The sequence below is a fragment of the Falco peregrinus genome, chromosome 3 (genome assembly GCF_023634155.1).
Source record: "Falco peregrinus isolate bFalPer1 chromosome 3, bFalPer1.pri, whole genome shotgun sequence".
Taxonomy (NCBI): Eukaryota; Metazoa; Chordata; class Aves; order Falconiformes; family Falconidae; genus Falco; species Falco peregrinus.
In genome coordinates this window covers 104,068,960-104,081,941 of record NC_073723.1, presented here as the reverse complement: position 1 = coordinate 104,081,941, position 12,982 = coordinate 104,068,960, and the positions used below count along the sequence as shown (strand labels likewise).

Below are 12,982 nucleotides of genomic sequence, written 5' to 3'. Positions count from 1 at the left end.
TAGTCTGCCATTTCAAATCTTATGGAATGCAATCGGTTGACAGAGCTGAGGAAAGTAAACAAAACTTCTGCCTGGAAAATGGAGATTTTTAACCAGCAGGAAAACACCAGCTTAGCTGGAGACATCTGTAGCCAATGCTGAAGGAAAGCACTTACAACTTAATTCAAAGGAGCCCTGCTGTGTTTGAAAAGGGCGATTCAAACAGCAAGATAAAAGCTGAGTGGATGTGTACAAATGTCACTGCCCTCATGGGGAGCCTGACACAGGCAGAGCAGGTACAGCCAGCCTGGCAGTAATCTGTGATCCTTAGGGCTGCGAGGAACACTAGAAACTCAAGAAATCTCAGAGCCCTGCAGGAGTGAGGGTAACACGCTGTTTGTATTTCGGGATTCCTCCACTGCTGTCCATGTAAAACCAATGGAATGCAGAGGTCAAGAACATGCTTTGCCTTGCCTTCCTTTACCCAGTAGCCAGACATCCATGTTAAAATATCCAGAGGAAACAAAAGACTCTCTCAGCTGAATTTGATGTAGATCATCTGCATGAACAGTGTATTACTTGTGGGAGAAGGAGAGGTGCTACTTCCTCTCTTCTATGGGTTTTCTAAAATCAGAGGAAAAATCCATCCAATTGTAAACAATAGAAGAAATTTTATTTTTTAAATGAAATCTTTGCAGTTTATACTGTAAAAAATCCTTGCTACATAGTCACCTCAATTTTATAAATCTGGAGCCTGATCATACATTTGTCTCTAAAATGTTAGTCTACTGTAAGACATAAAAGCAGACATGTATTTCGGCCATATATACCACACAAAAACTATACTTCAACAGGACACATTATGCAGGTGAGCCTCTGACATTTGATGTACAGAGGGACAGAAGAATTACTATTGAAAGAAGGAACCAAGTTAAAAAATAGTTTTATAGGGCTAATAATGGCTCTTGGTAGTATTGCTAAAGAATACCTGAAAAAAATGGAAAAGTGAGCCAGGCTTGTAAATACATATGTTTTACAAGAACACGTAAAAACCCTAGTGTTTTCTCCTGGGATAACATATACGTAGTGTTCCTACATAAAGGCATAAAATAAATGCTTTTGGTGTATTATTTGCACAAGTGTTGCAGACTGTGTTCCTATAAGCAGTGTTGCTGGTGGTGATAGCAATGGAGAAACTTCAGGGAGAGAGAAAGGAAAGAGCTGACAGCCTGATGTAGAAACAATGAATGGTGAAACTTTTTTCAGCCCTGATATAGTACTATGGAAGAGAAAAAAGGGGGGCCTTGGTCCACTGAAGAAGATGAAACAATGTGTGTTTATAATAAGAAATTTTAAAAGATAGTTTGATCTCTTGCTTCCTTATCGTTAAGCAGAAGGCGGATAGCGAATAATGCTGACCTGGGACTCAGCTAAAAATATACCTGAGGAGAGCTGACCTGTTGTGGTTTCTAACCTAGGAGGATAGTCTGGGGCAGAATCAAGATTCTAGTTTTTCTTATTTAATAAAATAAAATCATAAAACCCAAACAAATACCCCCCCAGCCCCAAACAACCAAACCACATAACACCAAATACTCCTCAAAAACAGTCAACAAAGCAAAACCCCCGAAGTCAAGCATTCTATTCGTGGTGCAATGAAATTCTTCTTAATTCTGTTTATTGCTTGGGACTGTCCTTTCATTACTGCAGAGATCTTTACTCCTCTCTGTCCTCTGCGCCCCATCCTAGGTAAATCTAGTTTTGAATCTCCTAAAGCAACCCTCAGCACCTGCCAGCTTCGGTCTACCAAGAGCCCGCTGAGGTTTTTCCATATGCAGTGCTCTCCAGGCTCCCTCCTCTCCCAGTCCAAAAGTGACAATTGCAGTCTTTGTTAAAAATCTTATGACCTAAATATTGTCTGATTAATCGCAAACTTATTTTTGCAAAAATTCTTCCTTGAGCAAGAACTGGCTTTGAAGAACTACATGTGGAAAAAAGGCTTTTCATGAAGTTAAAGGGAGGGGTGAAATAACACTTTTAATGGAAACTATTAGAACTGCTTAGTTGTAGGATCTCTGTAGCAGGCACATATATGTACAGCTGCTAAGGTAGACTAGATACACACTCTTAATCTACGTGCAGGGTGTAACTCTTTGTAGACAGGAGTATTAAACTTGGACTGTTTGTCGGAGAAGAGGGTGTGTTCGAAACGTCTCTGCAGGTGACAGGAGACCTGGGCAGTGGGGCTGCAGGGTACCTGGGGCTGCTCTGTCCTGCTCCTCTCTTCAAAGTTGCTCCTGTTAAAGTTTGGTTACAATGGCCAGCGAACGTCCCATTCCATATAAGAATGCTTATCATTGGCTATATAATGCTGGCAGGAAGGATGTTTTGAGTCATGCGTTATCGGGTAAGTAAGTGGAGGTTGGGGGCTGGAGGTTGGGCGCAGGTGGTGGGGGTGGGGAGCTGGAGAGGCTACGCTGCTGTCGCTCAGGGTACACAGCAGTTAAAGACAGTAACGGGATAATGACAACGTGGGATGATGTACAGCAGTAAGGAGTGTCCATCAATAAATAAAGTATGAGATTTTCGGCAGTGGTCTGGCAGGAAAGTAAGTCTGCACGGAGTCGTATTTCAGAGCTGGAGCAGTGAGCTGCAGTGAGTCACAGCGCCTGAGAGCTGCCTTTGTTCCACTTGTGCCTGGATGCTGGAGGAGAAGCAGCAGGCTCCCGCTTTTATTAACTTTTTATTTTCATAGACATAAACCCCATGTGCACTGAACTTTTTCCTCATCTGAGGTCTTTCAACTGACTTTCAAAAAATGCTCTCATGGTAAGAAGTCTCACTTCTAAATTTTACTTTTTGCTTTGTTTTTTAATTCTTCCCCGTGTGGTTCTGTATTACACTCTTTGGTTTCATTCTTTCCTACCCCCCACCCCTTCTGTTTTTTGGCACACCTGCTCCAGGCATGCCTGGTGGACCTGGGGCTTGCTCCTGCTGCTTTTTGGCTGCTCACTCCGTGCTGGTTCAGCTGCTCAGATCATAGAAGGTAAGGCTTCTCCAAACCACATCTATAAATTGAGAGTAAGGGTTAATTTTAAGAGACGCTTTCCTAGTATGGAAAAAGACTCTGCATTTCAGATCTTCATTTTCTCTGCTGCTTACTGTTCTTCGTTTCATGTAGGGAAGCTGCCGTGAGTTAAAGAGCTCAAGTTGCCATTCATTCTGGAAAAGGGAAAAGAAATATATTGGCTCCCCAGCTGTAAGGCAGCCTGTCGTGCCTGCTCACTCAATATTTCTTCATAGTGTAATAAGCAACAGAAAGTACTTCAAAGGAGGGGAGAACACTGAGTGGTTTTGGTTGTATCACATCAGAGAAAGGTAGCAAAAAGCAATTAGGATAGATGTATGTGTCACTCAGGAGGTACCAGGAATGTGCCAGGCACAGTGTGAGCACAGACACGGCTGTGATGTGTGTCCCAGTGCACAGAGATTTCTCCTGGTAAGTATCTGGGCAAATTGTGATTTTCAGATCTCTCGAGTTAAAGGTTTAGTTTTACCAGCCCAGCCTTTATGAACTTTCAGTGAAAGTCTTCCTGTGATTGCAGATCATATGTTCTTGTGACAGAGCTAAATCCTGCAGCATCTGTGGAAGGCATAGCCTCAAGTTTAGCTTAAAGGGAGAGAACATTGCTTTAAAAGTTTACGTGTAGTTTTGGGAGATGTGAAAAAGCTTCATATATTACTTCTCCATTATGAACAATTATGCTTATGTCAGAAAGGATTTTTTTACTGTCTTATAAAAATAGTCTGAAGTTGTTATTTAAATGACCCCTAGATTACTGTGTGATAGGAGCATTAGAAATTATTGAAGGGAAGTAGGTATTGCACATGAAGACTTTAATGTTACTCAGACTGTTTTGTTCCTTTTTAACTGCCATAGAGTAGATGGTGCATTTAAGAGCTGAAGCTCTAGGTAGTTATTTCAGTAGGAGAAGAAGCCACAGATTAGTTATCACTAAGAAATGCTGTAAGTGCAGATGAGAAATATGTAATGTTGTATTACAGATAATTAATTGAGGAAACAAACTGGTACCAGCTATTAGAATGAGGAAAATGTTAACATATGCCTGAATAGTGACAGAAACACAATATACTGTATAGGCATCAGAGATAAATCTGTTGCATCAGGCAAAAATGTTTTACTTGACCTGACGATATACAGTGTTCTTGACAGTACAGTGAGAGAGATCTGGACAGGAGAGAACCAAATTTTGGCACATTACATTTAATAAGCAGAGGCTCATTAAAACTACAGCCATAAAAAGAACAAATATTTATTTGACACAGTTTCTTTTTTGATCAATCTGTGCCAGTTTCTATCACCTGAAGCTCTGGTTCTTTAAGTACCCTGCCCTCTGACAGTCAGTTCAGAAGTCAGAAGTAGGAAAGACAACCACTACTGATACAGCACAGTTTCTTTCTGTGCGTCATCTTATTACTGCTGAAAGACTCCCAACTTTACCATGAATGAAGATCAGGTGGGGTTATGCAAGCCTCCTTAGATCTCTGGAGACTCGGAGACTTCTCTGGGCATGTGTTCCTGCATGATCATCCTAGCCCAATATGCTTCCCTCCTCATTCCTCTGTTAATACAGAAGTTCCTGTTTTCAAATGTTCACTACATTTTTTTTATCCCACTATCTGATTTTTAAGTGCCTGATGTGATAGGTATGTTGTGCCTCCTGATCCACAACATCAGACTATGTTATAAGCAATATTTTCCTGATGCTTGGCTTAAATGCTTTTATCTCCGGAAATCAGGTGTTGAGTGCTAGAAATAGGAATAATCTTCCTTTCTTTCTGGTGCTGTGGATACATGAACCATATAAATTCTCCCTGTAATTACTGAAGAGTCAATAGGTATATACTTCAAATCTTTTAGTCTAACTATTGCAGAAATAACCTCTTTTTCCTTTCCCACAGTTCCTTTTAGTAATAAAGTGCACAGAAATAAACTGTGTATTTAAGATGAAAATGTTTGGTGACACCAGGAGATGAATTGACTCTCTGGTATTTGGCTTTTTGCTGCTAAGCTTATGCTTACCCAGTGTTCGTTTTGTCACTGTGCCCTTAACATGACTGCTTTCCAGGATTCTCCAGCCCACAGCAAACTGCTGCACTGCTCTTCTGACAGCTGACCTCTCCTCAGCCTCCCCGGAGGGAATGAGTAAATGTGGTTTTAGAGGAGCAGTGCAGGTGCCTCCTGCTGTACTGCCGTACAGGCTATATGCAAAAGGAAGAAAATACCTTGAGGTGTTCTTGAGTTGGTTAACTAACGTCAAGAAAATTGCTTATGGATTAAATTATTCACTGAGGGATGGGGAAGGAGCAACTTACTTTTTTCCAACCCTACCAACACAACAGTGACCATCAGAGAGTTTAGATGAGAAAAGTTTGTCATCTTTGCCTTTGCCAATCAGCCAATCTGTTCAGTGAGGCAGTGAATTTGCTGGCTGTTATGAAGTGAGGCAGCTACAGCATGGTCTTCTTGTTTTCCCCAGGGAGCACCAAACTGCACCAGTGGTGGAGGGTGCAGATAAAAGCAAACGCCTCAGGAGTCCTCCAGCAGAGGGCTTGAGCTTTGCCAGGTCTTTCTGAGAGACATTAGAAAGATCAATTAGAAAATTTTGATCAGCTCTCAAACAGAATAAGAGTTTCAACCAAGCCTTGAGGAAATTATGTAATTATGGACCGTTCCTAGTGGGAAGGAAGAAACAAGCTGAAAGGATGGTGGGGAAATGTAGGGGGGAAATTCAGATGGCAGGCTTTGAAACTGTTCGAGAACTTCAGGGGTTTAGTTTACCTTTTCAGTGACCTTGCCTCGTGTTGGGCCTTTTGTTTCAGTAGAAGTGTTGCTTTCATTTCCAAGTCCTAGAATGACTACTGCATTCATTGTAAAATGGGACAAACAAGAGAACAGAGTATTTAAAACTTTGTATTTAAAATCATGAGTTACTAATTCACGGCACCAGCTGAAACCCCTTCTTGATTAAAACACATCTGTTTAGCCTGTTAAAATGGTTTGATATAGCTTGATTTACAAATTACATAACATGCATTGTGATAGAATGTGAAAAAGATTGAAATATTTCATTCAGAATTTTAAAATTCTGTTGCATGTTCTGCAAATTGATGGGATTTAGTTGTTATTTCACCCGAACTCTTCAGAAATACTTGGACCTTTCTTTAGAGTGAAACTGGAGTTCTGAAGTCTCAGCAGTTCCTGAGTTAGAATTCTGAATTTTTACTAACTCTGTTGGAAGATTTTAGTCCCTTTCAGTGCAGCTTGCATAGCACATGTACAAAACCATAAGGAATAATATGCTTTCTTCCTCTTCACCCAAATGCAGTGTCATTTGAATTATGGTGTGCTTTCACATTTTTTCTCCTGTGTTCATGAAAATTGTGGAAACATAGTACCGTATTCTACCTGGGCTCGTGTGGGAGGGTTAAAGATGCGGTGGAGTCTTAACAAATTACTTTGTCACTTCTCCTTTAATCAAATAGCAATTAGGCACGTATCTATCTGTACATAGCAGTGCAGTCTGTCTTATTCTGCCTGGTATTGCTTGTGGTACATGTAGTGGGCCTTTAATTACATCTGAGAAAGTATCTTGATTTACATTGCTTACCCTGGGTACTTTTTCCATGTTGCTTTGCATCTTCAACTGTAAGTTAGTGAATAAAAGTTGCTCAGAACATGGTTCTGAACATGCTGGTACCCAGATTGTGGACAGAGCTGAATTTATAAAATCCAAGTACTAACCATGCTGAAGTCTGAATGATAGAGTCCTCCCTACGACTTGCTCTAGCTTCTTGCAGAGTCATTTTATTTTTCCAGGCTATCTAGGCAGTTATCAGTGTTTTTCAGTTCTTGGCATTCCAATCAGCTCATGCTTTTAAAAAATGTCGAAAGAAACTGTTATAATTTTATGTGGTTCTGCAGTTTGCATTTTGCTTATGTGCACTAAAAGAAGACTTACAAATTTCTCATTGACATCTGGGTTTTATTATTAGCTAAGCTGAACAGCTCTTTCTTGCCCTAAGTAACATGCTCAGCCATAGTTTACATAAAGTAAATATTTGTCTCTTTCCTTGGCTCTCTGTACACAGAATGGCTGTCATTAGGCTGTTGACATAAACTTTGCACTCGTGACCTGCTGAGTTTAATGGAAGAATCCTGAATTATTGACTTTCATTGGCTGTGGATGAGCTGGTGTCATTCATAGGAGCAGCTGCCCTGAGCTTCTCTTCACAATGAACCCACATAATGGCTGTAAATAAATACGTACATACATTTAAAAACTTGTTTCTATCAAGTAACTGCTGTATGTGCTTTCAGTGTTAAATGTGTACAACCACAATGACTTAGGTGGTGACATGGATGGCTCAGTCTACTCTTTCCTAAGACAGAACACAATTACAGGAATGCTGGTGTATATCAAGCACAGCATTTCGTAAACATAACAGAGATGACGCTACATCCTCTTGTACCAGGCTGAGCATTTGGACATCATCAAACTGCACTTGAGTCTAAATTGAAGAAGCCGCTGTGTATCTTTCAGAGGCGTCTTCAGGCAGCTGTTGTACATGTTTTTAGTGTGGAGCTGAGCCTGATTTCATAGCTGATAAAATGCCTTTCCATGCAAAGCATAGTTAATTTACTGTAGAAAATCAGTTGGGTTCAGTCAGGGTCATCTGTATGAGCAGCCAAAGAGATTGGTAACACCAGCAGAACAAACCTGATTTAGTCAATTTGTTCCATTTACCCACTTTTCTAACTGGATTAGTTTTCTGTGTAACACCTCTGGACAATAAGCTACCTATTTGCCAAGCTACTCTGCCGGGCAACAGAAGATGTTTTTTACCTTTTTTGAGGCCTCAGAAGGGGAAAACAGCTGGGTTGTATACCATGTCATAAAGGCTGTTTTCATGTCCCCTCTGAAGGCACCCTGCTCATGCTGGAAGCCCAGCGTAAGCAGTGGTTTCCATAGTCTGAAGAGAACTGAAACCTCAGTTGCGCTTGCATTTGCCACTAAACGGTGTTTGAAGGACCTGCCCTGCTGACAAAGGCTGTACTGAAATACTTACATGTGTTTTGGCTTAAACCCCCTAAGTTTCTATGTTCTGGCTCAGCTGTAGGCTATGGAACACAAGAAATTTCTTGAAGGAAGTCCTAGGGGTCTCCTGAGTACCTAAGTGCACACACATCGCTGGGGCACTGCCGTGCCCACTCACAGGTTGCACCACAGCTCTGTCGCTCCATTTGTGCCCTGTGCAGCTGCTGCTGCGTGAAAACCCACAGTTCCAGGTACTCCAGGTGCTTCCAGTAGTACCCACAAACAAGCATCAATTTAATTAAAATGTTTCACCTGTGATTCATTTCTGGTATGCTAAGGACAATGCCTGATCCTGGTGGCCTGGTGCAGGTGCTGAGCTACCCGCCCCCCCCCCCCCCCGCCGTGCTGCGAATGGGAGTGGGTGGCTGGGGAGAGCGACAAGTGCTGCTCCAGGCAGCTGGGGGCAGCTGGCACAGCACAGCGTCACCCGCATGCGCAGGGGTCCCTCCCTGGCTGGGTTCGAGCAGGTGGGCACAGACACGAGCACAGGTTTTGGGGGCAAGGTGCCATTCCAGTGAGTGAGCGCTGGAAGGGAAGGCTTGATGGAGCTGTTTCTGTTTGGGATATTTGGAGTTCCAAAGAGCTTATTTCTTATTCTAACATGTTCATTTCCAAATCAAACACTTGTTTTGGAGGCTGTCTGTCCCTTTGGCTGAGATTTCTTCCACTTTCCTTTGGTTTGTGAGCTGTGGATTGGTTTGGGTTTTCTCATAGTGCTAACTCACGTTTGACCAACTTCATGCAGTTTTGCCAATTTGCACGGTGTGCCTTGGCCAGAAAGATGGTGAATTGTGTGGTCTGGGGAAATCTGATTGCTATATTTCAGTTGTCATTAATGTTATCTATTTAAAGGAGGATGGCTATTTGCCACCACTATTTCTAGGTTACCAAACAGTCTTTTCCCATTTGGCCACATCCCACAATCACAGCAGGTTTAAAAACCAACAAAATCAGCCATCAATCTGGACTGTGGTGAATTCTATCCATGTAATCTTCACATCTCTAGTAGCTCCTGTTCCCAAACATGGGAAGTTGCAGACATTGTGGAGAGTAGAGTGCAGGCAGAATTCTCCCAAAGAATGACTAAAATGGGCAAACCTTAATTTTTATGTATTTACATGTAAGGAATGTGAAACAACACAGTCCTTACCGAAAAGGACCTGGAGGCTCATGTGGACAAGCTGACCATGAGCCATCAGGGTGCCCCGTGGCAAGGAAGGGCACGGGCACTGGGGGCCGTGTGTGGAACAGTGCGGGCAGCAGGAGAAGGGAGGTGATGCTTCCCTTCCTCTTGGTGCTGAGGCCACCTCTGGAGCTCTGTGTCCAGCTCTGGGCTTCCCAGTTTAGCAGAGACATGGACATACTGGACAAGTCCAGTAAAGGGCAACTGCAATAATTAAAGGACTGGAGTGTCTGCCTTAGAGCAGCAGTCTGCTGAATTTGCTCCAGCTCATCAATGCCTGTCTTTCGCTGGGTCCAGATTGCAGTGTTTGAGTCCATACTGCAACGTACATGTGGGTACTGCTCTCCTAATGCAGAAGGTAGAGCTCCCAACAACTTTGTGGGTAGATCTCAGTCACAAAGGCTTTGTTTGCCTGAGAAAGATAAAGCTTAGAGTAAGCCATTTGGATTACATTATTTTGTAAGTGACACTGGAGTATGTGCAATATGGGCAGACAAAATGCAAATAGCACTGTTAGCTCAGAAAAGTCTTGCATCAGATTTGTGGCGAGTACTACAGAAGACCAAAAGACTGTCAGTCTGACAATAGAATCATCATTTCTATATCCAAATATACATATATATATATACAAGAAAGGAATATGTGAAAAAGAAGCACTTACCACTTCCCCCAAGTGAAGAAGATGGTGGAGAACAATTTGCGCCAAGTATTTTCCACTTGATTTTTCAAAAAAGTGTCATTGAAACTTCAGAGGATCTCTCTTGTGCACATTTGATTCCTATATAGGAAGTGCTGTTTTCTCAGTCTGTCATTATATAGCGTTCTACTTAGGCAAGCTGTTTCAATAGAAAACACTACATGATTTCTGTGGGCTACAGAGTAAGAGACGTCACTTATGTCTGGGGGAACGACAGTGGAAGAAGACCAACAGAAGCTCAAAATTGCCTTGGAAGGAGCCAGAACTACCTCACTGAAGCTAAACAAACCAAACAGAAATTGCTTTTTAAGGGAAACAACTACCTGCAGCAATGGTATGGCAGCAAACTCACCAGAACATCTCAGGTAGAATGTGCTCCCATAATTAAAAGTGATCCCTGCAAAAATTTTAAGACTTGTTGAGACACTCATGGGAAAATCAGTCACCTAGGAAGAGCAGATCTGTTTGGGGTGGGAGAGGAACTACAGCTTTTCTAGACATACTATTCTCTCTTGATGGTACTAAAGAAGCTGAACAGGTGACAGTATGTAGCAAGTCCTCCCCCCCCCCCATATGTATATACTGCATCATAATATGTTTAGTGTCTTGATTTGACAACTAACAGCCATCATACTTAAGCAGACATCGCAGTATACATTGTTTCTTGAAATATGTTCATTTAGCTTTGTTGCTGTTTGTCCCTGTGTTTCTTTCTGTCCCACAGAAAGCTCCTGGCTCGGTCCTGTTAGGTGTCATTGGAAGGTATAGGAAGGTATAGCTTCAGGAGGCAAAGGGCTGCTGTGGACAGCCAAAATAGATGTATTGGTAGCTTGTTTAATTACTAGGCAGCAACATGTATATAGTGGTCTACAAGGCAAAGTAGGTAGTGGTGAAGAAAATGAGGGGAAAATTATGCAAAATCCAAGACTTTTCTCGGAATTCTGTCATATTTGGAACTCCTAACATCAAAGTATCCGTTGATGAGGCTCCATAATCCTCCTTGCCAGTCCGTTGGTTGTGTTGCAGTGTGAAGTGTGAGGGCATCAGTGGGGTGGTGTGTCCCGAAAGGCATGTCTCTAAGTGCTGTTCTGCACCAGAGTCTAAAAGACAGCATCCTGCAGCTTACTGATATCTTGAGAAGAGGCCTGAAAATATCCAGTATCTCCTGAAACTGACCAAAGCAGAACGTGAGAAGCAGTTCTTCCAAACTTCCCAGGATGGTGCCCACAAAAATGAGTGGGATAGAAAATGCCTGGCAAGCAAAGCTATATGAACATTTAGGTGTTTGCAGTATTGATATTTACCATAAAATTAATGGCAGGGATTTTCATAGCACTCTAGGAGCTGGAGACATTTCCATGTTTCCTTTTTACTGCAATTCCTACTCACCTTGTTTTCCTAGCATTTGCTGCTTAAACCTCCCTCTCACCCTCATTTACTTTTCTATGGACCTTTTTTTTAAAGTGCCTTCTTCAAAAAAGAAAATGCTGTCTACCACTCTTCCAGTTCTCCAAGATTTTTCTAAAGGCATGTTACACCTTCAGAAATCAGTGGAACAGGTTCTTGACTTCAAGGGCATGTAGAATTTTGCACGTTGTGGCCTCGAAGTTCTCTGGGCAGACTTGTTACCTCCTAGGCACCTTTAATATGCCAATAATATTCACAGTGCCGTAGCCGTGAGCAATGGCAGCTACAAAAGGCGATTGTCCACCTGTAAAGCAAAATCATGGAAATGCTAGTTGGACGTAAAGGAGCTCTGAAGATCATCTGTTCCAGCTTCCCACTCAAATGGTTCATGACCATTATCAGATCAGAACAGCTTTGGCTTTGCCTCCTTAGCCTTGAACTTCCTAGATGTGATGTCCCTCTTTGGAGAAAATTCTTTTAACACTTCTAACTGGTTGATGTACATGGCACTGCCTATAGCCTGGCAACTGAAAGCAAAACGTAATGCTTCTGGGGAAGACGATCCTGCAAGCAGCTCTGGCAGCATTCTCGTCTGTGTGCACTGTTACCCTGTTCTGCCCTGATGTGACACTGGATTTTGGTCTCGGGGGTCTGTATGGCTGAGTGTGTGTAGCGTTTGGCCAAGTGTCTGTAGCGTATGGCTAAGGAAGAGGCAAGAGCTCTATCTAGTTTTATTATCGTTGGTAGTTCTGGTGTGAGCATTGAAGAGAAAAGAATGGAAAATGAACTTTTAGATTCATAAGTGAAGTAACAGTTTCAAGGGGCTACTTTTAAAATTATGCTTTAATCAGATATTCCTACATTACATACTCATTTCACTGGCATTACAAAACAATTTGTCGTGAAATGCATGTCTCAAAAGTATATTAAATAAGCACAGAATTCTGACTGCTCTCAGTTTGTGAGATCTATGCCTCAAAATGTGAGAGTTATGAAATATGATTCTAAAATAAATAGTTTCACTCCTCATGGCCTCTTGTAACCCTTAGCATGCTGGGGACAAATGAAATGAAGCTGCACAAAAAAATTGTTAAAACATGGCAGTGGCTGATTTTTTTTAAAGATCTGCACCTAGAAAAACATCTTGCACAAACTGTGAATCCAGACTGCTGTAATTCAAACAGTAACTCCATTGATCAATGTATGGAATGAAAGAAATTCCTATGGAATGTAGGAAACTGTAGAAAGAGAAAGACAGCCACTAGAGCAGTCCATATAAAGAAAACAGTCAAGCAGTGTGTGCTTTGAAAAAAATCCTTTTATTTTGTAATCAGGTTTTAGATATGATGCTGACAGGCAATTAATATTCACTTTGCTGGGCTTCATTATGAGGGTTAAACACATTTTGTTGTAAGTGAATTTAATTCAGAAGCTAAGCAATAAAATTCCCATTCATTTTCACCTTTTAAACAGAGTTAGAAGGGAATTTTAAAATTGCTTGTCAGGAGCATGACTGTCATAAATATGTATGATGTC

The 12,982-nt window shown here is 41.7% G+C and overlaps 1 protein-coding gene across 5 annotated transcripts in view; it reads left to right on the top strand.

Moving 5' to 3' along the window:
• Nucleotides 1-2,469: 2,469 nt before the first annotated feature.
• The window catches only part of LOC101922691 (collagen alpha-1(XV) chain), a 129,538-nt gene continuing 119,025 nt past the window's right edge, over nucleotides 2,470-12,982 (top strand). For all 5 annotated transcript variants that reach the window (XM_055800014.1, XM_055800010.1, XM_055800013.1 and 2 more), the window contains exons 1-2: nucleotides 2,470-2,808; nucleotides 2,943-3,025. In XM_055800014.1, coding sequence (XP_055655989.1) covers nucleotides 2,798-2,808; nucleotides 2,943-3,025 — 94 coding nt within the window. In that variant the 5' untranslated portion in view covers nucleotides 2,470-2,797. The remainder of the gene's footprint in view (nucleotides 2,809-2,942; nucleotides 3,026-12,982) is intronic.